General features: G+C 45.9%; 1 protein-coding gene across 2 annotated transcripts in view; it reads right to left on the minus strand.

Annotated features, from left to right (window-relative positions):
• Positions 1 to 19,103: 19,103 nt before the first annotated feature.
• The window catches only part of ALPK2 (alpha kinase 2), a 119,122-nt gene continuing 111,570 nt past the window's right edge, over positions 19,104 to 26,655 (minus strand). For both annotated transcript variants that reach the window (XM_080920371.1, XM_080920372.1), the window contains one exon: positions 19,104 to 19,827. In XM_080920371.1, coding sequence (XP_080776497.1) covers positions 19,611 to 19,827 — 217 coding nt within the window. In that variant the 3' untranslated portion in view covers positions 19,104 to 19,610. The remainder of the gene's footprint in view (positions 19,828 to 26,655) is intronic.

A 26,655-nucleotide genomic window follows, 5' to 3' on the forward strand; every position in this document is an offset into this window, starting at 1 on the left:
TCCAAGACAAGCATAGCTTTGAGATTTTATGGGTGTGGCTTCCCAAAGACACAGAAGGCATCATTGTCCTCTGGTTCTAACAGTCTTTCCATCTCTTCTTTCACAATATTAGCGGAGCCTTAGGTATGGGGGAGATATTGTAGCTGGGCCGGGTGGGGCTGAGCACTCCACCACCAGTCTCTCGGTGCTCTTTGACTTGTGTGGCTTTCTATAATGGTCTCGGTTACCGAAAACAGAACCTTCTTGGAGGAGGGCTGAGAGCTACATTTGTCTGTGGATACAAGGGTGAGTGTTTATAATATAGTTGGTAATGACACTGGTTTAGGAAACTGACCACAGTAGGGTCTCTTCTAGGCTTTGTGAGCTCAGCAGACACAGGCTGCGTTCAGTACCAGGCATGACTTACTTCTCGGTGAGTGGCCTCAAGTCCAATAACGGAGCTATTGCTTGCGCCTTAGACATACATGCCACCACTGCACCCTTGAGATGTCTTGCCTTGCTGACCATCGTACTTGTCCATAGGCTTGACAGCTGAGTAGGACTACCGATTGCCTTTCTTCACTGAGGTACAAACCCAGAAAGACAAACACCACGTGTTTTTTCTTATTTGTGAACCTTAGCACCAATATTTTAGATGTGAGTATGTGCCCTGGAATAAGGACAGATATTAGGAAAGGGGAAAAGGTCCGAGGGAGAGGGAGGGGAAGGAGCTGGGGCTGGGGGCTGGGTGGGACCGAGGTGCTATGAAGGGAGAAATGGGAAAAGGGGGTTGACTGAGATGTGGGTTGGGAGGGCACTACAGAGGAAGAGGGGGGAAAGGAGTAAATAACACCAAGAAAGTTTGGAGAAGCTATAAAGAAACATTGTATGCTCACTTAAAATACTTATAAAATAAGTGTATTTATTCAGTATGCATATTTAAATAAAGTTATACCCCTTGAATGATAATGCCATCTCCACCCCCACCCTCACCCCATCACTGCCAAGAGCCATAGACTTGCTAACAGAAACTCCAGCACCAGGCGTGGGTAACATTCCTTCCAGCTGTTGATCAGGGGAGCGCAAGAGGCTTCTGAAGTAATACAGGTTATTACTGTTGCCCTTTCTGGCCTCCAGAGCCTGAGAGCGAGACCCTGTTGCTGAGGACGCTACACACTTCAGACACTGGACTTGGACGAGGCTAGCTGGCACCGATCCGAAAGCCCGAAAGCCCTGAGGCTTCGCTCTCATTAAAACTAGTCAGTTTTAAAGGTTGCTCAAAGAAATTTGGAAAAGACGCATCTTATCTCTGGGGTTTAAAGAAAATCATATGAAAGCTGCATTTGCTTCACCTCGTTCTAACCATAGGCAGAATGGTTTCGGCTGTTGATATTTATTTAGTGTCTTTTCACAGAGGTGGAGTGTTGACCCCAGGCAGCACTTTTTGCCCACAGTAGGCAAGTACTTTATCACTGTGTTACATGTCCTACCCCACACCCCAGCTTTCTGACTGAAAGAACATGGAAAGAGAGAAGGTCCTGGGAATGGCCTGGTGGAGGGACAGATATCCCACCCTCGGAAAGAATACCCACATGCCGAACTTGGAAAATTCCATTTCTCTTTAAGAGAAGAAAATCCACTGCATTTCTGTAAAGAAATAGGGTTTCTGTGAGCAGGAGAAGCAAGACAAATGCAAAGCAAAAGCCACCACAGGCAGAAAAGCAACCAGGGCAGGGGCAGCCCAGGAGGCTACTCCCTCAATATGACCTTTAGAAATTACCTGATCACCATTTCTGCCGTACATGCTGTGGGAAGCTGGACCTTAGTGGTCTCCAGAGGGCCTTTAAGGTAGTTTTTCCTCAGAATTTGGGCCTTATGAATGTGTCTGACAGTCCTTCTGAAGACATAGAGAGACCTGTTCTTTCCGAGGGGCAAGGATGCAGGATTACCTCAGGTAGTGAAAGGACACTGGAGAGAACTGGGTCTCCCAGGGGAAGCAAGGGACAGAGTGGAACACATGAGCCTCCACAATTCTTTGGTCCTAGAGACCAGTTAACTGCAACACCTAAAAGAAGAAAATGTGGGACAATGTGATGTGATCCTCAACTCAAAGATGCTGGGTCCCCATCTTTCTCAAGAAAGTCCCGACTTCACATCAGACTATCAGGGGGAGTATAAAAAAAAATGGCTTCTTGTTTTGTTTTGTTTTTAACTCGTAAAAAAGCAACCTGTCAAAATAGCCCAGAGAGAAAATAAAACCAACCCGGGACAACGCAATGAGCTTGTCCCTGCTTGTGTGTTTGTCCTGACTTCCAGGTGATCAGCTCGGCTTGTCTCCCTCCCCTTGGCTTCCCAGAGCTCAGCTGTCGGGAGATGGATTTGTACATGGTCACCGGTGAGCTCTTGAGTAGCTCGCCACAAATGACCAAGAGCATGAGATTGGTTCCCCAGTATCAGCAGGAGTCCCAAGTAGGATGGACTGGCATGTTTAACCTCACTGGTACATATGACCAGGTGGCTTCTCCTGTTCTAGAAGTCTGAAGTGGTGACACAGGGGGTCTTCTTGTGAGAAAAACACTGGAACAAGTTTACGTCAGAGTCCTGAGAGAGGATGTTCACTAGGTTCAGCTGTCCACTTAAGGGTTGGATTTCATGTCCACCTGCAGATGGTGTAAACCACAGAGCAAAGGGGGCATGGGGAAGCTGGACCTTCGTTTTTGCTCAGTGTTTGACCAAAGGTGACTCTGACTTAGTGGACTAAGGTCATGCCCTCTCTTCCCCCACGATCGATAATTTAATGTGACTTATCAGAAAGAGAAAGAATTGTTTACTTTTAAACCCTGGATCCCATAAAGGGAGAGAGCACAAAGGCCTAAAAGCCACAGATGCTCCGGGTTCTCACGCACGGCTGCCCTTGAACCCTCACTAGAATGAGAGAACTCAGAAGGCGACATCCTGAGAGCCAGATGAAGGGTCCTGGGATGAGAGAAGACAAAAGCTAATGGAGGTGAGTGTCTTCTTCCAGGGCTGCTAGCCTACTGTGAGAGTGAGGCTGTTCTTCATGGTAGCACTGAGTAGTGAGGGTCAGCTGCTGCCCTCAAATTCAATATTTGGATTTGTCTGCCATCAGTGAGCAAAACTGAACACTTTTTGTAAGCTTCTTTATACTCCCTAGAGAAGAGAAGGGGTAGACAGACTTGGAAGACACAGAGCCAGGCTTGTATTTCTATCCTTGGAGTGGCTAAGGTAAGCCATTTCCCATTTTAAAATGGCTTGGTTATCAATAACATTAGAACCACCTGTATATTTAAAATGGGGGTTGTTTGCCTGTGCTTCACCATGCTTTATTCTTATTCTTCAAAGATACCTGCATCCCAATTGCTCTGAGAGAGAGAGAGAGAGAGAGAGAGAGAGAGAGAGAGAGAGAGGATGAGAGGGAGTGTGTGTCTGTGTGTCTGTGTGTCTGTGTGTGTGTGTGTGTCTGTGTGTGTGTGTCCCCAACTTGCACTGTCCCCTCAAGGATGCTAGAAAAAACTGGCCACCTGCACAGAGGTGAAACTGGTCCCCTTCCGAGGCCTTGGCAGCTCTTGATGAAAAGCCCATCGAGCCTATAATGCTGAGAACCTGGCCGAGGATTCTCTCTACCTCTGGATGCTGATTAAATGCTGGTTTGATTGATGTGTGGATGAGGAACTTTCCAGATGTCCCCCTTCTAAACCGGTTTCCTTGGAAAGAAAAGCACCTTCGTTCCCTGCCGATAACAAGAGCGTTCTATTTTAAAAGCTCTACGTGCTTTCAAAGATGACAAGACTCAGGAAATATGCACTGACTTTCTTTGTCTAGACTGTATTAGCCTAAAACAGTCAAATGGATGCATTTAACACGACTTCACCTGACAGTTAACTGTGGGTTTGCAATGAAAAGGCATCTCTACCTTTTGCTTTTTAAGAAACCCTTTTGTGTTATTGATGGGTTATCTCTCACAGCAAAATGACTCCACATAGTTCCCCAAAGCACTCCCTTCTTGGTGCTATGAAGCTGTCTGGAGGATGCTGTTCGTTCCTTTGAACAAGCTGAGAATACAGTCATGATCTCCTGGTACTTGTAAGCCCACTGCATCTTTCTGGGTGCTGTGGCACACATGGATGCATTTGAAGCAGGCTAGGCTTTGTCCTTCTTAGAGACCACTCTTTCCCACTTAGGAGAAGAGATCCCTAGTACGAACAGGGGGCAAACCGAGATTGACTTGTTTTTCACGCACATGGGTTCAATGGATGGTGAGAGGATTGTGGGCCTGGGCACAGGCAGTATCCTCATTCCAAAAAGGCCTTTCTGGGCATTTGGACACTTCACCCTGATTAACATCCAGTACAAACTTGATTTAAGCCACTGGCTAGTTTTTTTTTTTTTTTTTTTTTGTTTATTTTTTGTTTTTTGGGTTTTTTTTTTTTTTTTTTTTTTTGGTGGGAGGGGTCACAGAAAGTAACAGAAGTTAGCATTTCCTAACCAGCTTGTGCCCTTCCTGTTGCATGTGTACTAGAGCCGTTCCTAGCATCCAGTCTGAAATTCTAAAGCCCTTTTAAGTCTGAAGAATGAAAACAGACCACGTGAGTCAACCCTAGAGTGAACTACATTGGCTTTTCTTCTCAGTGATACATTAATTAGTAAACAACATTTGGAAGAACAGGGAAATATTCTGCTGGCTTTCAAAGTGCCTGCAGAGGGGTTGACAGAATTTGATTGCTTGGTCAAAGAAAGCATAGAAAAAAAAAAACCAAAAAATGTTTCAACAGTGTCTAAAAATTGTTCACATGGCCATAATAAATAAATTTTATTTCTTGATGTAGTATCATAAAGTCATTGTACTGCATAAAAAGATATTTTAGTAATAATTTGCTTTTAAAAAAATTGACCTGAAGTCTCTCTGTCAGCAGAACTGTTTCACATCGGCCAGTACATGTGTTCAAGTCAGATAGGTTCCAGCTTTCAAATTTAAGAAGAGCATTCGCAAGAAGGATTTATTAAATTAGGTCATCCAGAAAGGGGGACTTTGAAATTTTTGAATTCTCATTATTTTTCTCATTTCAAAAGCACTGTGGAAAAAATGTGAAAATTAAGAAATTTAAAGACACAAAGGTAAAAATAAAACAGCAATTCCGTCTCTACCTGGTAGGGAGCCATTGTACCATGAATGCTGTGCAAATCTCACAAAACAGAATCTGAATTATACGCACTGTTTTGAAAACCACTCCTTTATTAGAAATGAAACCTTAATTTATTTCCAAGTCAACAACAACCAGCTTTCTACAATGTGGATGATTGCAAAGTGAGGACCATGGACCAGGTGAGAAGATGGGCACTTTCTTAGGGCTAGGCATCTGAGTGGTATGCAATCTCTTTATTTTAAATGTCACTATGAATTAGCTTTTATTTACTTATTTAGTTATTTTTCTTTGAGATGGATGCTTGATTCATGCCCAGCCGCAGAAGGGAGACTTTAGGGGAGGTTTGGGTGTGTCTGTTGGTTTCCTCCTCTTCCTTCTTCTGTCTTTTGCAGATCAAGCCCTGAGAGGTCCTCATCCCAGTCAGCACTAATGAATGCCTCACCTCTCCTGGTTGACCTTACAACTCGTGGGAAGGGGAATCTAGAGCCCCACTGAGATGGTTAGGGTGTCCCTGGGGGTGAAAATGAGGTGGGGTTTCCGTTCTAGGTCCTTTAGGCAAAGAGAAATCAACATAGCCTATTTCTTGGAAGGAGCAGTGGAGGAAAGACAGGTCATCTCTCTCTCTCTCTCTCTCTCTCTCTCTCTCTCTCTCTCTCTCTCTCTCCCTCCCTCCCTCCCTCCCTCCCTCCCTCCCTCCCTCCCTCCCTCCCTCCCTCTCTCTCTCTCTCTCTCTCTCTCTCTCACACACACACACACACACACACACACACACACACACACACACACATCCCCCCTCAATAGGGTAGGGCAGAGAGTTAACGGGAGTTTCCCAGTTTCATTGATGAATGCTTGTCTAATACTAAGCTGAGTGACAATCTTTTCCTGCAGTCTGCTGGGGCCACGGAGGAACAAAAAAAAAAGCCAGTTTATTATTATTATTATTATTATTATTATTATTATTATTATTATTATTATTATTATTATTATTATCTTTAGTAGACAATGATCCTATCAGCACCTTTAAGGAAAGGGGAGAAGAGGAGCCACGGTTGGAGGGAGTTGGAGGTCACAGAGCGCTGTTCGGCAGCACCTATTTTAAGTGGGTGACTTCATGGTCGGTACAGGAATGCAGGGGAGAAGAATACAGAATTCGTTCCCACTTGTTAGATACAGCCAGTTTTACACCTAACGCAAATCTTTAGGCAAATGTTAACAACTCAGCTATTCTGGGGAAGGGAGTAAGGCTGGAAACTGGCACCCAATCTCCCTTTTCCCAGCCTTTGGGGAAAGAAAGGATTAGGTAAAACTCTTCCCGGTTGCTCTCATTCTCCACCGTGAGCAGAGGTTCGAAGAACCGTAGAATCTGGAAACAAGTAAATCCAGAAGGCGTTCGTTCACATGGCAACCTTTCCACTAGAAAGTGAACCTTCCTGCTAGAAAAACCAAAACAGCAACAGAAATGATGTTTTCATCTCGTTCGTTCTTAGTTGGATCCCTCCTCTGCTGCCTGCCGCTCTACAGAATGGCTGTGCTAAATACCATTTAAAGTCTGAACATGGTAGGGTGTCTCTGTGTCCAAGGATTCCACGGAGCGGAGGCGCCCGCAAACAATCCTCACAAGCTGGGCGTGAGGGTGTATGCTTGCCTTTAGTCCTAATACCCAAGAGGCAGGTATAGGTGCATCTCTGTGAGTTTGAGGCCAGTTGGGTCAATATAGTGAGTTCAAGGCCAGCCAGGGCTATGTACTAAGAGACCATCGTCTCAAAAGGAAAGGGAAAAGTAGAAAATCATCATCATTTTCTTGAACCAAAGAAGTGATCCCATTTGCTGGTGCTGGACTGGAAACCATGATGAGTGAACGTTGTTGGGGTCTGTTACCCAATGGATGTGCTTTGTGAGAAGTGTCTGTCTCCTCCTGGAAGTCAAGCCTTTTAGGAAACAGATGTAAATGAATTTCCATCCATGTCCATTGGGGTTTGTTCCTCTTGGTAAAAGGCCTTTATGAACCTTTCTGGTTATTCAAGATCCCAGGACTCTTTCCTGTGCTCCTGTTCCAGGGCTCGGAGCCACGGAGGAGTCTGTGACCTCGAAGGAATGCGAAAGGGAGGCTAACGCCTCTGTGTGGATGACAGATTTTCCTTAGCAGAGCTGTGGAGTGTGACAATGGTGTTTGTGTCCAAACCATCAAACGCCATTATCACACTAAATAGCTACTGCTAGGCAACCCGTCTACTCCACGTGACTCGACTTGCTCTCTCTGAGGGAGGAGTTTGGTCTTATGCACTCTCCTTCGGATGTAATCTGTGAATAAAATTTGGTCCTCTTGTGCTCATAACTGTACTTCTGCTTGGTGCCTGCCCCTCATATGCTGTTGTGAAGGGAATGACGTGAAGGAAGAGACCAGTAAACCCAACCTATTCGTGGGACCCTCCAACACCGACTACTTCTAACACCCGGGTTATTCCCACCAGTAGGCCCACTATCAATTTAGCTCTGAAAGCCAGCTAGACAATCTTTATTTCTATTCATGGTTGATGCTGTTTATGTGGAGATAGCCCTGGATCCAGCAGGTGGATGGCACAGTCTCCAAGACCCCACTTTGGATGTCCCTTGAATGTCCTAAGTTGCTTTCTTTGTGGTTCTGACTCACCAGCTATAAACTGAAGTTTCCATAACTGTACTCAGGTTCAATTCACTTCCTTGAGTGGGTCTAAAAGAATCAGGAAAACATGTTGGCCAGCTTATTCCAAAGGATAATTTAAAGACAGAGTGGAGATATGTGCTCCAAGAAGTGCATATGTTTGGCTACCTAGAAGCTCTAAACTGTCCATAGATTTTTATAGTTACTCCTTTACATAGGCTTGATTCCGTAGACATGAAAAAAAAAATGAATCAGGGACCCCACAAGCCTCATGACCAGCGAGCAGACAGTGTGCAAACTGAAGAATGAAAATTAAGTCAGCACCATCTTTGCAGATACTGGGTCAAAACCACCCAGAGTCTGACCTTGTGGTTTAATTTTCTTATATATGTAAGCACAGCAAAACTTTGGGATAAAGAACACCACAATCGCCACAAAGCTTGGGGCAGAGCTACATAGAATCTCCCTAGCAAGGTAGCAAAGCGCCTGTGACCTTTACAGTAAGAATGAGATCTATTGGCTGATAAACAGAGCTCGGATCTAGAGCCTAAAGAGGAAGGATTGGTAGTAAGTGTAAGAATGGACTCTTGGTGGAGGATGCAAAATTCTAGTCACCGAGAGATAAAGCTCAGCATCCGGGCCTAAACACTGCTCGGGATACTGGGGGATAGTGAATGGTCATCAGCAGGTTCTCTGACCATTTTCAGTCTGGCCTTCCAGTTGAGCAGACAGTGTTCATTTCCTTCTGAATGAAATGAATATTTTTCCCTGGGGGCATGGGAGGTGGGGGAACAGGCCTGTGGGATTCACTGACCCAGTGTCTCCAATGCTTTCTCTAAGCTGTACAGAAATGTAATAGGGCAAAAGGGGCCATCAAGGTCTAACAATTAGGTGGCACGCAAGCAATGTTTTCTAAGAAATGATAATCAGACAAGGTAGGTTGGAATTATGAGCCAGGAACCATGGATAAAAATATATGTACATATACATATATACATATATTCACACACACACACACAATTAAATTATAATGGTGGTAAGTTTCCCTATTTTCTCTAAGTCATTTAAATTAAAAAATGTCTCCCAATACACAGAACAAAGGTGTCTTAGTTAAATTCCTAGTGTTGTGATAAACATCCTGACCAAAAGCCACACAGGGAGGAGAGGATCTGTGTGGCTTATGTGTGTTCACTGTGGTCTGCCATCGAGGAACTCACGGCAGGAACTCAGGCAGGGCAGGAGTCTGGAGGCTAAAACTGGGACAAAATCCTGGGACAAGTGCTGCCTCCTGGCTTGCTCGGCTTACTTTCTGATACATTCCACGACCACATGGACAGGGCTGATGCCCTACTCAGTGCTCTGAGCCCTTTAGATCAATCATCAATCAAGAAAATGCCCCCCTTCCAGGCTTGCCCTCATGTCAGTCTGATAAAGGCATTTTTCCCAGTTGAGGTTCTTTCTTCTCAGATGACTGTAGCTTGTGTCAGGTTTACAAAGAAACAAACACATGGGGTTACCTCTAGTCTATGAAAACCACAGACAAATGGGCGATAAATTAAGGCATGGAGGTCCTCTTCTTTCTGTTACTAAAAAACAAAAACCTGTCTGTGGCTTAACTAACCTCTCAGACATTCTAGGGCATGTCTGATTTTTTACTGTCTTAACCAATTGTCAGGTTGATTACTGGATTTAGATGCTATATCTGTCTTATGTTTTACAGGTTAGCACCAGAAACCTGTATATAAACTGTGTGTCAGTTGCCATAGCAAATCTGAATAATTGAAAGCCTTTCACGTTCCAGGACAGCGGTACAGATGGGTGGTCTGGTTTCAAATATCTTCTCTGGGAGGCATCTTCAGTAAAAACAAAATCTGAGACTTGCCAGAATGAACTAGTATATGATTAGTCAGGTTGACGGGGTCAGATCAACCATCAGAAACAACCACATTCATCCACCAGCCAGCACTTACCAAATATGTGCAGAGTGGTTTCCCTATGCCTCGCACAGTCCTAGAACTGGGGTACTTTTAAACAATTATAAAAAGTGTCTGACATTACTTCTAGAATGAGCAATCACTGCTTGCATTTTATTACTGCACAGTCCCCACGGCCCCAGGTACACTTATGGAGCCCAGTGAGGTAACGTTGCCAATGCATTGAGTCCCTTGCTAGAGAGCACCCTGGAAGTACATCCCACACATCCAAGAGGAACTGCTTTAAGATCCTGAGTAACTTTGTGGAAAGGAAAAAACCGTACAAAGTGATTTCTACCTTCTCAGTGTGTTTCCCCCAACAATTTCTTTCTTTCTTTCTTTCTTTTTCCTGGCAAGTCAACTGCCAAGAGAACAAATACCCCTGAAAGAATGAATATCCTGGCCTTCTTTCTTGTGTGTCCTTCTATGAAGATAGCATCACCTGAACAAGTACTGATAGTGACCTTTGCCATTATAGGGATCACTCCCCATGCACATGGTTCTATGGGACCTTTGCATCACAGAGCAAAGATGGTACAGGTTTTGGTCCCCTCCCATAGACAGCAAGCTGAGAATGGAGCTTCTGCTATCATCTGCTCAATCAACCACAATGCATTATGGGTCTTAGAACTTGAGAGTCCTCCTCTTTTCTCATAGCCTTCCTTGACATGATTCTTCCACAAAACCCTGTGCTTCAAGGCTGAGTCCATGTTGAAACTGAGTTAAACATACTCCTGGTTAATTAGCATCCTCAGCTCTCTGCAGGTCTGCCTCTGATAAACACTGAAGGAAAAGCCCAACAGTAGGATGGTGTACAATAGTCCCCACGAAGTATAGAGAAAGCCAAATAGTTCAGAACACTGTCATTGAAGAAAATAGAAGAAAAGGGACATTTATGTGGCAGTTAAAGTGCCCAGACAGGGAGCAGCCATGTCAGAAACCTCTTCACTGTAGTAAGTAGCACTAAAGATGCAGAGACTTCTGGCTCCAAATTATTCATAAAGAAGGGTTTTCTGTGTTCTTGTCTACTACTGTGGCCCATTAAATGGCATATTATGATCACTGCCTATATCATTCCTCATTCAAAATAGAAGACCTGTTCTTTCTGTAGGTTTCCACAGGACACGTTTATGTGCCCCCTTTGTATCGCTATGTGTGTATGCCCGTGTGCATGGTTCCTGCCTCTCTCATTTGAACCTTGAACCTGGCATGTGGCTATAATCCATAAATTCCATAATCCAACAGGGGGTGATGGGAGGCATACACTGCAGTGTCCACCTTTTTAAATGTATGTTCTGGGGACTGAAACTCAGGTCCTCAAGCTTGTGAAGCAGGCTCTACACTGGCTGGCCCATCTCCCCAGCTCTTACATCTCGCACTTTAAAGACACGGTTTATACTGTCCTGCTGCTTCAGATCCCTGATGATAGTACACTTCCCACATCAGCTTTCATCTCCGCCCCTATCCCAAGAAAGCTATGGCCAGCAGTTTCCAGGCAACCATTCCTAGGGATGCATACTAACTGACTCCAGGTGCCGTTTGCAAGATGAAAGGGTCCACTTGGACGTGTTACTCAAAATCACTCACAACCCGGGGAGGCCACAAAGGATACAGACGGTCATACTAACTGGTTTCCTTCTCAGCAAACAGGCTACTTGAGTCTTACGTGACTTTGTGGATTGCACTAGTGAGGTCTTTAGTCCCTCTTTCCTTCTCTGCACAGTGCATTCAGTAAACATGTCAGTCACCACTCAGGGCCTGCCCTGCTTTATTCTAGCTCCAAGGGAGTCATCATATGCCAACAGCTCATGTGGACGCTCCTCTGGACCTTTCTAAAATATGCAGAACTTACTCTTGCATCCTTCTTAGAGGAGATAGAGGAAGGCTAGAATTAGAAACCAGTTCACTCTTGGTTCTGATGGGGAAGTCAAGAATCCTGGCATTTGTAGCTAGCTTAAAAACACCCCCACTCCTTAGCTTCACCACTCCCTCGGGGAGCAGCATGGCTTGTTTAGTTACTATGCTGTAGGCATTGTACTGGACTTGGAGATGCAAAGAATAAGACTGAGTCCTCTCTCCAACCTTTCCCATTTAGTAATTGGATGGGTGCCTAAACACATCCATTCCTCACCATGGTAGGTGCCAACCCAGAGGCATAGACAGGGAGCCAAGAGCCGTGAATTATACCCCTTATTTCTCCCCTGAGAAAGAGAGCTGGAGTCTTTGGTGTCATGGTCTCCCTTTGTTAGTGTTGGAAAAGCTTCCTCCTTGTCGTTCATTTGGGAGATCCGGAAGCTAACAGGCCACTGTTTGGGGCTCTGATGTCACATCATTGGAGCCTGCTGCGTTTACTCTGTGATTTGCCAGCTTAATGAATAGCCGAGGACCTGCTCAGGGGCTGGAAGATGAAGCTGTATGTTTTTCAGTGACAGGAGGAGAATTTTAATTTCTCAGAAGAGCTTGGCAGGATGTAAGCTGCCTGGATTGACAACGCACTCACAGAACCAGGTCACTAGGTTTCTTCCCTTCCTGACTGCCTCTTCCCAGCCACCCAAAACAGCTAAGTCCCTGGATGGACACCTCACTACCCACCCTACAGTCAGCCATTAGAGCAAACTCACAGTAGACACCATCAGTAGACAGGTGGGGGCACCTGCTTTCTTCTCCTTTTGTACTGAATCTCTGCCTCTGATTTATGTATGAAAAGGAAAGGAGCCAGGCACACAGGAGCTCACGGAGCTGGCCACTGGTGCCTTGATTTGATAGATAAAGCAGAAGCTTCATCTGCACACTGAAGAAAGCTTGATTCAGCACAAATTTGATGTGAACTTGGGATGCTGCAGAGGGTGTACAGTTGAGCGAGCAAAATCTGATACTGACCCCCCCCTTACTGTTTACTCAACTGTCACTCAATTATGTGATCCTACTCCCTACCAGGCCACATTGCAACCGCTGGCCACTCATCATCTGAAGATGAGATGACCTTTTAGCGCCTGCATGTTGTCCTTTAGTGGGGACACAGACGATGCAGTAGGACCTTGGGAGTGAGTGTGACACCCTTAGACTCAAGGAGGGGGATAGTGTGTGTGGTAGGTGAGAACAAGGCAAGAATAAGGGCTGGAATGCAGCTGATGCTAGTTCGAGTCCACGGTGCCCAAAGCCTGCAATCCCAGTACTTGGGTGGAGAGATGGGGTATCTCAAACCCAAGGTCATCTTTGACTTCATGGGGAGTTCAGGACCACCTTGGATTACATGAGACATGTGGGGGTGGGTAAGACAAGAGTTGGGGGGGATTCTGCCCCGTCTGTTGCTCTCCAAGCTGTTCATTGACCTCCGTTTTCACTTTGGTAGAGGCTAAATTACCTTCAAGTTTCCAAAGCATTTCCTAGGGTTCTCCAAGAGAACCACTGAAGTATAACTCTGGAACTTCTGGGGGGATGGGGCAGGGGGGGTGTTAGGAAATTTCTCTCTCTCAAAATGCAACCGTACTCCCACAGAAAAGAGTTTCTTTAACTTAATAAAGTATTTGGTTCTATTATGCAGACTTAGGACTCTGTGTGTGTGTGTGTGTGTGTGTGTGTGTGTGTGTGTGTGTGTGTGCTTAGTATAAGCAGCTATGGGTCTCAGGGTCAAGTACATTATTAGAAAAAAGGTTATTTCCCACCCTACCCCTTCCCCCAACTCCTGACCCCCAACCCCTCCTACCAATGGGCAAAGAGATATCTTGTTAATGGCGTTGTTCTCTTATCAGTCAGGGGCAGAGCAGACAGCAGTCCTTTGTTCATCCTAGCTTGATGCCTGGCTTGGTGGCCACTGCTGTGTTATACCTGGGACTCATAAAAATCCAATCCAATCCAGGCAGCACACCACAGTATAGTGGGCCCAAGACAGACAGAGAAGAGCAGACCGCCATGTCACCCACAGATCTGCCCTCTAGCGCACAGCAACAGGCGGGCCACAGACAGCCACTTGCCACCACACCACACAGCATGGATGGACGATGTCACCCAGGGGGCTGCCAGCTGCGGGGCCAGCCTGCATCTGGGGCCACCACAAGGTGTGAGTACTCGGTGGTCAGATGGAAGAGAACAAGAAGTCAAGCAGCTTGCACACTGTGAAGAGAGAGGAACAGGATGCTGGAGACAGGGGTAGCCTGTTGTGGGTGACCAGCACAGCTATGGTCCCCATTTCCATGGTTCATATTGTGATTATAGAACATGGGGTTGTCAAAGCCATATGGGACCGTGTGGATGTCCAAGGGCTGTGCCTAACTGGCCACACCCCTCGCTGTATACAGTTCTCTGGAGAGCTGCCCTATTTCTCACCAGCTCACCAGCAGCAGCACAGAGAAGGGAAGTCCTGCACCTTGCCTGGGAAGCATAGTCGTGCTGGCCCTGGTCAATGGGGAGCCGTGAGCCAGCCCTGAGGACAGAGCAAGATGGAGCTGGCTCCACCACTGTCTGCTGTGAAGGGACATGGGGAGGAGGGTGATGTCCCCCACCCCTGCACTCCCCCTCTCTCTCCCCTCTTCCTCCCCCCCCCCTCATGCTAGTCGGAAAAATTGGCCCTGGGCTTGTGAGAGCTGGTAGGTTGCGCCTGCCCTTCAACGGCTACAGCACTTGGGAGAGCAGGCCCTGCACCTTACCTGGGCAGCACAATGGAGCTGGAGCCAGCCCTGAATGCAGGAGAGCAAGAGGGTTGGCGCTGCCTCCCGCCAGTGTGTTACTGGGTGGCCTAGACAGAGCAGTGCTGGAGAGCTCCCCCTGGTGGTGTGTGCATAAGGGAGCACCAACAGGCTTCCCAGCTCGGCTACCACCCAGACCCAGATCCGGGGTTCTGAAATGGCTCACCCCCACATTTGCATCATCTGTGAATGGCTGGGGTGTACGAAAGGGGCTGTGCTGCTGTTCCAAAAATGGCAGGATCTCCATGACACAGGACAACAGGATAACTTCATGAAAGGAATCCCAAGGAGGATCCAATATTGATGGTGTCACGGAAGCCAGAGATCTTGAACCAGGCCAATGACTCATTGAAATGAACATTTGCAAGTGAAGATGTGTAGACAGAGGGACATACTGTGGGACACACTGTGACATACTATAGCTTCCACAACAAGACATTCTCTATGCTTTGGTTGTTGGTGGTGGTGGTGGTGGTGGTGTGTGTGTGTTATCTGGGAGGGGGTTTGCAAGGGCAAAGGGCAGATATGAGGGGACAGGGAGACAAATGGAACTGGGTGCATGATATGAAATTCACAAAGAATCAATAAAAAGTAAAAAGAAGAAGAAGAAGAAGAGAGAGAGAGAGAAAGGGTTATGTATGTAGCTTAAAACAAATAGAATTCCATGTTGCAAACCTATTCCCTATACTTGCCTGCCTCATGGTAACACACAAAGACATTTGATTTCACTACTTAAGTATGTGACTCAGTGGTCAAGCACTTGCTTAGCATATTTGACTCCCTGAGTTTGGTTCTCAGCATGACAACAAAAGGAATTTTAATTGTTCTATAGAGCTGGGTAAAATGCCTTTAAAGTCTGTTCTCACTGGTGGTTTTTCTTCCTATTTCTTTTTAAACCAGAGGGGGGGGGGGGAGGACAATGTTCTGAACTGGGTTGAGGAGCTTTGGCCCATGAGAATTTGAGCCTGGGGTGGAACTTTTCTTAGGATGCTGCCTCTTAGTGGTAGAATGGGTCCCTGCTTATCCTAGCAGCTGCGGCCGGGTGGGATTTCAGGTTTGCTAGGAAAGAGATTACATTTGAGCATCCCTTGGCAGCAGGATCCGGCCTAATTTTGATAAAGTACATTTTAAAATGCCTAGGGAGACAGATGGAAAAGAATGAGGGAGATTGTTCCATGGAGTGCCTGTTGACCCATTAAATATGGCAGACAAGAGCTAAACCTTGTTCTACCTGCACAACAAGGTTCTTGCTTTTCATTTTTTCCTGGCACATTGGGGCCAGGCAAGAGCTAATTAAATGCCTTCCCATTTCTTAGGGCTGCCTGTCTCTGCCACAGCCCATCTTGCCCTGCGCTTCTGCTTGGCCTCACACTGAGCTGGATACAAAAGTGGATTCTTTCCTGCTTACTTGGATGTGCCAACGATTGGACTCCCAGCCTGACAGTTGAATATTTGCTGAGGATTTTCTAGTGTCTCCTATGCCAGAACTCAGCGCATCTCAGACTGGGCTATTTGCCAGAAATTAGAATGAATGATACTCCTGGTATCACTCGATACAGAAAGGGCAGCTTTGTATCCCCCAAATACTTACTCCGAAATAACCACCCAAAGATACTGACAGTGTGCCGTGGAATTTTGTTTGCAAGAAGAAAACTTCTGGGGCTGGAGAGATGGCTCAGAGGTTAAGAGCACTGACTGCTCTTCCAGAGGTCCTGAGTTCAAATCCCAGCAGCCACATGGTGGCTCACAACCATCTGTAATGGAATTTGATGCCCTCTTCTGGTGTGTCTGAAGACAGCTACAGTGTACTCATATACATAAAGTAAATAAAAAAAAAAAAAAAAAAAAAGAAGAAAACTTCTTCCTTTGATGCCCCTCTAGGGAGTTGTTTTTGAAACAATGTTTCTCAGTCAACTATTACATCCAAGGAAATGGGTTTGACACTTGGTGTCCTGCTTGATTCCAAAACGTGGGAGCAGCAAAGCAAACAAAATCACCCTTGGGTCCCAGATTTGGGATAGGCAGGGAAAGAGAGCAGAGGAGAGAAGGCCAGCCTAGGCTGAATGACATCCTGTCTCAAAACAAAGCAAAAGTAAAATTAAAAAATATATAAAAATACAAAAAGTCTGTGTGGAGGTGCTCTCCCTTTGGGATCCTTTGGGTTTCATGAAAAACTGAATTTTTTTAGAAAATCTTGATTAATTGTTATGATTAATGTTAATATTTACTAAAGGTTTTGAAGGGATCTTACTCTGTGGCTGAAACTAGCTGCCATCTTCTTTGCCAGCTTTGATCTTAGAACAAACAGATCTGCCAAGTGACAGGGTTCTGAGACTGGGGAAGGTTTGGGTGCCTCTTTGTTGTTTTTACTAGTTAACTAGTTAAGCCAATGCTGCAGCTGTAGGTCTGTGTAGGCGAAACACTGCTCTGTTCCCTTTGGCACACATGGTCCAATGGAGCAGAAAGTACACAGAGAAAGCCAACCAGAATGAGGTTGTTGGCAAGTTCCTCCTCTCTGCATCCAGTTGAACACATGCCCACCACACACTCAAAAGGCGGTGCCTGTTCAGAAAAGAGAGGCCTGTATAATTAGAAAATAATTGGCCCTCTTTGGGGCATTCTTTTTAATCAGATTCTATTGAAACCTTTTGCTATGGTGAAGCTCATAGAAGCATGTCTGGGAGGCGCAAGGACAACAGACAACAGGAAATACAAACCAGCTGTCTGAGTGCTCAGCATCGGACCTCTCTAGGATATGGCGACCACTGGCAAGAGGTCTTCACTCTCCAGCCATTCTCATTAGTGAGGAGCCTGCTGTTGGAAATGCAGGACTGTTTTCAGAACACTTCCATTCGTGTGATATGCCCATCACAGAGCTCCATGGTCAAGCCTTTTAGGAAGCTAAACCTAATCTGTATGTGATCACTGTGATATCAAAAGCCCCCACTAGGCTCTCTAGACCTCCCTACATTGTTGGCTGAGTGAGCGCTCAGGTATTTACAGTCTTCCCTAGGTTGCATTATAGGAGAATCAGCAGCAACTGACTTATTGCAAAACAAATTAACATGACAGCAGTAAGGCGGGGGTATTGTGAGACCCAGGAGCCATGCCTTGGTGTAAAAAAACCTGCTACACAGTAGCCTTGTTGTTTGTACAAGGAAAATAGCACCCAGCTGGAGACTGGGCGGCCATGTGGCCATACTAGGCCATCTCCAAGAGCTGTGGCTGGAGCAGAAAGTACTACACTACAGCAAACCTCACTGTAGTGCTCTGTCTCTAGGCCTCCAAATAACTGCACATGACTTTTTTTCAATCACACTGTAATAAATAATACAGGCACCTCGAAAACAAAAACTTAAGTATCTGTGAAAGAAGGCAGGGATGGCCCCACCAAGAAAGGTTTCAGCTCTTGCCTCAAGATTTGATGCAGACAGACAGGAGGCTCACATATGACTGGAGCTTCACATATCAAGCCTTTCTATGCTGTCTTAAATCACACATTTTGATATCATTTTTATAATAACAAGTTATTATCCAAGAAGGAATGACTCATCAAGAGGGCTGTGGCTGTGCCTACACTTTCACACAGAGAGCTGAAAGATGAGAGATAAGAGAGTTGTATAGATAAACGGGATGTGTGTGTTACTATATATGAATGGTAGATTATAGATATCAGACAAATTATAGATGACTAACAATAGTGATTACATGTGATAGATGTCTGGAGATAGTTGGATGGATGGATGGATGGATGGAGATAGATAGGAAGATAGGTAGATAGATAGATAGATAGATAGATCTGACAAAATATGTCCTGTACCTTTTTGCTATTGTGGAACTTTCTAGAATGTCACTGTTTAATACACATCTCTAAAATCTCTGTGACACAAGTCAGCCCACAGTTTATCTTATACAGAGGGGGAAAAGAAGACAGCGTTATCATTAGAGAGTCAGGAGAGCCACCTAAAAAGAAATACTGAAACAGCAGAATACTTTTAAAAAGACGAGACCTTGAGTGACAAACACTTTCTCCTTCAGAATTCCCCTTTTCAACAAAAATGCAATGTATAGGAGAAGGGGTTTGTTTCCATTGCTGGGATTGCTCTTGTTCAAATACGCTCCGGCTAAGCTAGAACCCCAGCCCAGTTTACTTTTTCTTTAAGGCAGGGACTCATGCTGATCCTGAACTTTCCACCCTCTTGCTTCAGCCTCCCCAGTAGCTAGGATGATGGACCTCTGCCACCAGACCCAGCAGGGAATAGGATTTTAGATAGCAAGGAACAGGATTTTAAAGCTAAAGAAGCCAGGAGTGTTCTAACAAAAGCCAGCCAGTCCCTCTGAGACAGGGCTTCAGGCACAGCCACCATAGCTTCTGCCCTTCCTAGGATACAACAGGGAAGGAGGGTGACCTAGAGGAGAGCCATCATGAACAAGGGAGGGCAGGGCCCCTGTTTCTGCTGCACCCAACCTTACCAGACCGAATCTAGAACATGATGGAACCTCAGTTGTAAGATGAGAAAACACGGGTGCAAACATCGAGTGTTCCAGTCAACCTTTTAGGAAACTTCTAAATTACAAAACCCTGGAGGAATGTGGGAAAGAACAGAATCCAACGAGCACATGGCTATGAAGGCAAATACGCTTTACCCTCTTTGCTTAAACATGAATTTAATGAAACAGAACACGGTGCCAGGCTGTGTGGGTAGTGCCAGGAAGTGACCTCACATCCGGATAACCGCCCCCGGTGACAATAAGGTAGGCGACACTGATACAACTTGACATTCATGGTTGCAGAAACGTCCAGACATCCCGAGGTGAGGAGTGGAGGTGGGAAGGATTTTGACCGTGGCCAGTTGCAAGGCAGTGTGGAACTCTTGTCAACAGACGCACAAATAGACATATGGTGCGAGGGGGTGGGGTAGAAACGCTAGCTGTGTACACAAACAGTGGGCTGTCCTTAAGACCATCAGCAGAACTGCTGACACTCCCTACAAGGCTAGTCAGAAAGAGCCATACCATCCTTTCAGCAGACAGCGAGTGACAGTGAACGGAATAGGACTGGTACTCTGCAGGCTGCAGGCTGTGTCCCCAGTGTGTTTGCAGATGGGTACTTGCAAGCCTGTGCCCTGCTGGCTGGTGGTCACTAGTCACCAAGGGATGAGAGATGCTAGGTTTTCTTTTCTGTGGGCATCCCAGACTCAGGCGCCTTCACTGGTGTGGAGTTTGTCTGGACTCTGCCTTTCCCGAGGATTGTTTTCTTGGGCTTCTGGCTGTTGTTTTGAAGGGATTTCAGTCCCAGCATTTTACAGTACTTGTTACACTGGTGCAGCGCTCTGAACTGATCAATGAAGGTCATGGAGCAGTTGCCCTTAAACCCTTTGTACCTGCAAGGAGGAGTGAACAGACGTTACTTTTAAAGAGATGTTTCACCAGTTTCAAAAGAAATATTTGAAAGAGAAACTAATGGTGCATGGGAAATACGCTTATTCCCATTTTCGGTAAAGAACAGTCACATGGTTGACAATGAGAAAAGAAAAAAGAAGAGTGTAGAATTCAATAAAATCAAAGAGTTGCTGGCAGCCACAATACAGACAAATTTCCTCTCAGCCGTAATAATGAACGTGGCTGTACTTGCAAGCCACTGGCTGTGGTTTGAGTCGGAGAGCTCTCCCACAGGCTTACGGTTTGGAATCTTCGGTCCTCCTCTGACTGAGCTATTTTGGGAGGATCTGAAAACTTTGGGAGGTAGGGCCTAGCTGATGCAAGTAGGTCACTGGAAGCTGGGGAGATGGTCCTTAATGGGTGTGTTATCCCTTCCCACTTCCTGTCTTACTCTCCTTCCTGGTCGGCCATGATGTGAACAGCCTCTGTCACACACTCCAGCTGCCATGATCTGAATTGCTCTGCCATTGACTTCCCCGTAAGGATAGAAACTCAGAAACTGTGAGCCAAAATAAAGCTCTGTCTCCTGTTCTTGTTGGGTATTTCATTGCAGTGACATGGAAAAACAATAAATAAGCCACCCTATCTCACTCACAAACCCTGAATAAATAATACTATAAGTTTGGGACTAGGATAAATTATTTAGTATAGACCCTTTTATTTGTAATTGAAAGAATTCAATCTGAGGGATGGAAGGCCCAAGGACACAAAGCTGGGTGATGCAGAAGGAGAGATGCAAAGGCAGCTCTCTGGACCCTCCTCACAGGACAGATCTCTCTCCCATGACCTCCCACCTGTCCTCGGAGGAGAGGAGCCTGGGCTTTTGTTTGCAGCTGGTTGTAGGGAGAGCCATCTGATGCCTTCCCCAGGAGGACTCTCAGAGATATTATGTTAGGTTAGGACAATTGGGGCTTGAACTGTGAATGACAGTGGTTTCCCATGCTAAGCGTGGCAGGTCAGCATGCCCCTCCAATGGCACAAGCACAGGCCCCAAAGTGTCTCTGTCTACCTGTAGATGAATAAGACTCATCAAGAAAGCCACTTGTGAGGTTGGGGATGTAGCTCAGTGGTAGAGCATTTGCCTAGCATTAATGAACCCTAATTTCACTACCTAGGACTATGAAGGGAAAAAGGAAGCCACTGACCTGAGGCTGGCCTAACAGTACTCTGGAGTGGGGTTATGACCCAGTCAGTAAAATACCCACCACAGAAACATGAGGGTATGTGTTCAGACCCATACAACCATGTAAAAGGCCATAAGGTGCACAGATCTGCAACTCCAGTCCTGGGGAGTGGGCTGAAGTTAGATAGATCCCCAGAGCTTGCTGGCCAGCTAGTCTACCCAGCCAGGAAGCACCAGGTTCATTGAGAGACCCTGTCTCAAAATATGAAGAGCAATAGAGCACACCAGACATCAACCTCTGACTTCTGCCCACATGCACATGCAAACACACATATACAAACATACATCCACATACACCATATAAACACATATACACACAGAAGGGAGGGAAATAATATGGTCACAGGCTCTTTTGGGCTCTGGGTAGGAAGCTACACTCTTTGATATTAATTTTGTAGCTAGAAAACTGATCCTGCAGATCTTTCATTAAGCTACCCCAAAAATCCAAGTTCCATGTGCTAACTCAAGGTTCTACTCCTTAGAGGAACTGAACTTGGGTCCTCTGGAAGAGCAGCCAACACTCTTAACTATTGAGTCATCTCTCCAGCTCCTAGTCACCTCTCTAGTCTAGTCCTCTCAAGTCTTTACATTTTTATCTTCTGTAAAAGACTCCAGGAAATGTCAAATGCTAGCCTGGGTGCACTTCCTTCCTGCCTGAGCATCCCCTCCTGGTGTGTGTGTGTGTGTGTGTGTGTGTGTGTATGTGTGTGTTTGCATGTGTTAGAGGGAGACAACCCAGGGCATGACATGACACAGTAGAAACTAGAGTGTATCTGGCTGTGGATAGGGTGTCACACACAGGCATGGTAAAACAGCCTTGTACGGCCTAAGATATGCTTTCTCAGCTCCCAGTCTCGGCAAGATCAGGCTGGAGGGCAGAGTCCCTGGAACATACTGAGCCTTTTCCACAGTATGGGGATGAATTCCTTCAGTCTGTTCTCTGTATCTTCCTGAGGACCAGATCCACCTTTAGAATTGGGAATCTATATCCATATCTCTCCACAGGTGTCATCGCTCCCAAGACAACGATTTGTGTCCAGGATTTCTGTCCAGAGGAGGCTTTTAGTGTGGATGCTCAAAGAACAAGTAAATAGACACCAGCCCATCAGCTCTTTGATCTTAGCCCAGATGGGTTCCCACAGCATACTTCTGACTTGCTCTTTCCTGTTTGCTTTTATAATAACAAAATACTCAATGCTACCCAGATGTAATTTGAAAAGAAAAGGACCGTTTTGTTTTGTTTTGCTTTGCTTTTGGCTCATGATTCTGGTGGCTAGAGATTCCAAATGTGGCTGCTACATGCTGGCCTCAGCTACACTGCACTATGGTAGAGTAATGGTCAAGTACAGAAGGGGCCAAGTGTGTGCTGCGATCTTGCCTTATAGGCCCTCATTCCTTTCCTGTTGATCTCCCCACAGTCTGCCTTCCACCCAGGCCTCGGCTCTTAGCAGTTCCCCTCACTAGACACTAAGCCTTAAGCATACAAACCTTCAGAGGGGATACTCAAGCCAGAATACACTTAGAAGCTGGCTGGACCCAGGCAATACTGACTGGGTTTTCCAGATGCACATGGGTTATTTTTAGGTTTTGCAACCTGGTATCTACAGAATTAAGACTTTCCCTCTCCTCTAAATTTGTTCTGTGCCTCAACTGGGAACAGGCTTTGGCCTGTTGTTCACTTAAACTGGCATTCATTACCATGAAATGGTTTTTGCATGGGAAGAAAAAATAAGGCAGCATCCATGTTTCTAGACCAATTAGCCACAGATGCATTCAAGGGACATGAGTGTAATCCACCAAGCTGTCACCTATCCAAAGTGATAGGAAACAGTCCTCAGCTTGTGACCTGATTGGCAAGCCATATACCATCTGCTGCCCTCGGGCTGGGTGGAGACCACAGATCTAGACTTTGGAGATATTGTTCTAACATGAGTACCACTACAGAAACTCACAACTACGTTTCTTGTTGGTTAGACACACAGACTTGCAAAGTAACCCCCAAATTCTGTCCTTCCAGGAAGCCCAGAGTGTGATATTGTTTTAAAATAATAGCCACTGTAGATCTAGTGACTTAAGATGAGATCCTATTGGAGTAGGGTGGGCCCTTGATTCCAATATTACAGATGTCCATGCATGGCACACAGGGATGCCGTCTGACATCTGAGGAAGAGTTCTACCGAGGCATCACAAATCAATAACCAGCAAGGATTGCAGTCAACCACCAGAAGGAGAGAGACAGACATGGGACAGACTCCAGATGAACTGGCCCCGCTGTGACAGTTAATCTTGATCATCAAGTTGATGGTATCTAGAATGTAGGAGAAGGACCTCTGAGCACACCTCTGGGGAGTTGTTTTACATTAATTGAGATTGGGAGGTTGCCCGCCATAGAATGCACCAGTCCCTGGGATGGGGTCCTGACTGTGCATGTCATGTGAACTTCATTTCCTCCAACCTTCGTCCCCTTTGCTTCCATGGTCTTCATGACAAACATACTCGTGAAGTGTGAGCCAGGCAAACCTTTGCTCCCTGAAATGGCCTTGGTCAGAGCTTTGTTTGTTTGTTTTTAAGTCACAGCAACAGGAAAACAAAAAAGCAAAGCTAAGATCCCGGCTGGCACCTTTCAGGCTTAGAGCTTCCGGAACTATGAAACCAGACATTTTTATTGTCTTAAGCATTACTTTAGTGGTAATTTTTATGGCAGGCCTGAGACTCTAGCATGATGGGATGAAACTTTGTATTTGTGACTTTTTTTTCCCCAATATATTTTCAGTTTTAGGAACCTTAGCTGTGCTGGATCTTACTTGTTGGATCTTTGCTCTTTAATCTTCAGTTACAATAATTTTCCAAAATGTGCAAAAGTGGAACAGCCAATGGACAGTAGGGGGTGCCATCCAATGTGTCTATTAACAAGTACCCCCCTCCACACACACACACACACAATGGGAGTGGTGTGTGGGAGCTGCATGGGAACTTGCTAAAATGGTGGTCTGGTTAGGGGCTGAAGTTCCACACTTACTAATAAGTTTTGAGTAATCCAAACCACTCTCTTCAGAATCTCTAATCCCTACGTGGCTTTAGAAAGGCCTTGATATTTAAATGGAGATACAGTATGAACTTGGTTCTCGAATCCCATGTTCAACAACATGATAAACCCACACTGTGTTATTCCCCAGGAAGGAGCCGGGAAGCTGTTTCTACAGTCTTGCCCTCACTCCACAGAGATGAAACACGTGTGACAGAAACAGGGTACAGAGATGTGACACTCACTGTGTGTCGGAAACAGTGTGAGGTTGATTTCATGCTTCAAAATGTCTCCTCCCAACACGATGAGACTGGCAGGAACTTTTAGGCTTAATACAAACAGCGGCAGGCGACTGTGACCAGCCTTCTCAGGCGGCTTTCTCTCAGCTTCCCTGTGCGATACTGCCTCCAAACACCCAGAGAAAGGAACTGGAGAGCAAGCCTGCAGAAGCCTCCAGCTCTGGCTGGGCTGCAGCCACACAAGGGGTTGTTTAAAGAATGCTGGGTAAGATCAGGAAAACCTAAAGAGCGGTTTCCCCGAGTGTTGGTAATCTTTTTAGAAGCAAACCGGAAACCATCTAGGGTGCCTGTGGCGTCATATCCTTTTTGGAGAAAGTGTCCATTTGTAGGAAATAGTTACAAGGACAAGGACATCAATCTGAGGATACAGGTATATTCTAGTCCTAGGTATGTGTGTGAGTGTGTATGTGTGCATACAGTTGTGTGTACATGTGTGCTATGGTTTAAATCTAGAATGTCTTCAAAAGGCGTGGTCCTCATGATGGTAGGCCTAGTGAAGAAAGTTTACTGAGCAGATGTGTCTTTGAAGGGTGCCCTACTTTGGCCATGAGGTTTTGTATTTTCCTCTGCTGCACATTCAAGCTGTGACCTCTTGACCCATCATGGGCCTATATGAAGGCGTTGGTGGAAACTATGAGCCAAAACAGGCTTTTAATATAGGAACAGAAGTCTCTCTCTCTCTCTCTCTCTCTCTCTCTCTCTCTCTCTCTCTCTCTCTCTCTCTCTCTCTTTCTCTCTCTCCCTCCATCCCTCTCCCTCTGTCTCTCTGTCTCTCTGTCTCTCTCTCTCTCTCTCTCTGTGTGTGTGTGTGTGTGTGTGTGTGTCTGAAAATAAAGCCTGGATTTGCTCATTAGTTGGTTGGGCTGTTGTCTACATATAAGGACCACTGGGGAGTCTTTCAGTGATCTGAAATCTCACCATGCACTCATTACTTCACACTCATCCTTTCTTTGGTGGCACCAGCTACATGACAGGCATTTCGGGAGAACCCCAGGGTTGAGGAGCTGTGTGGCTTTTCTGGAGGCTGCCATCTTAAAGGGCTAGTAAACACGGCAGCTTATAGTGGGAGTATTCCCCAACAAAGATGCCATTTATAAGGCCTCACAGGCACTCAGATGGCATCCCAGGGCAAAGGTGGCAGAGGGAGGAGCTTGAGCACAGGTTCAGGGAGACATTTAGAGCTGGAGCTGACATTCTGAGGAGAGATGAGCTGAGGACATTTGCCCTGGGGGTTGTCACTTTCCAACAGTTGTCTAAGGAGCCAAAATCCCACAAGTTGCTATATGGGAAACATTTTTGTTTTCAGTACAAGTTTTTGAACATGCTAAGTTCATGCTGTAGTATTAAACTACCCCCTGAGGCTGGAATATTATAAATTGCATAAAAGTTCTATTTAATCTCTACCTCTTCCCCGATACAGACAAAATACATATCCAATCCTTTAAACATCTTACGAAATCTCACACTTGCAAAACCTTTTAAACTACTGAACCCAGAGTGTTCCCCAATTTAGATGACAGTAGAAACTGAAAAATGCCTCTGTGAAAATCTAAGGGATGTTTTGGGGTGTTCTGGAAAACACATCTGTGTTGTCTAGAGAAGTTGTAGTCTGAGGGAGTCTAATTGTTGGCATTCTGTTTGGACAGGTGACCTTCAAGCAGCCGATCTCCACAAACTCAGCCAGCTCTGGCCACTGCCACCCCCTCCCGGGACCACTGAGGTACTCACTTCCTACCCAGTCCAGACTTTCTACTCCCCTCCCCCCTGCAGCCCAGGGGTAAGTCACATTATGGTCAAGCAAGGGCTCTAATATCTGTTTCCTTAGAGCAAAGTCGGCTTCTAGTCCCATGGCTCTTCCCTCAGTCTTAGACTAGGCGACAGCCTGCTGCCTCCATGGAAGCCATCCCTGCTTTTCCCTTTCTTTGTCCCTTGTGTGTCCTGCCACCAAACACTGCACTTGCTTTAGACTTTCCTGAAGGCACTGGAAGATTCTTCTGGACAGCTCGAGTCTGGTCTCCATTCATTCCTGATCTGCTCAGACCCTCTCTGGGCGTCCTGGTAGCCTTGACTCTTCCTTGTCTCCCCCCTGTTTCTAGCCACCGATTGGGGTGGGGTGAACAGGAGTTCACCAGGCTCTTCTTTAGATGTGTTCACAATTGTCCACAGGGCCAGATAACAACCTATCAGGAGTTCACCCGGGAGTCCCTGGGGTCCTGCAAAGGATCAGGGTTTTGATAAAGGAGTAAGAGGACCTCCATGGCTC

Source organism: Micromys minutus (genome assembly GCF_963924665.1).
Source record: "Micromys minutus genome assembly, chromosome: 8".
Taxonomy (NCBI): Eukaryota; Metazoa; Chordata; class Mammalia; order Rodentia; family Muridae; genus Micromys; species Micromys minutus.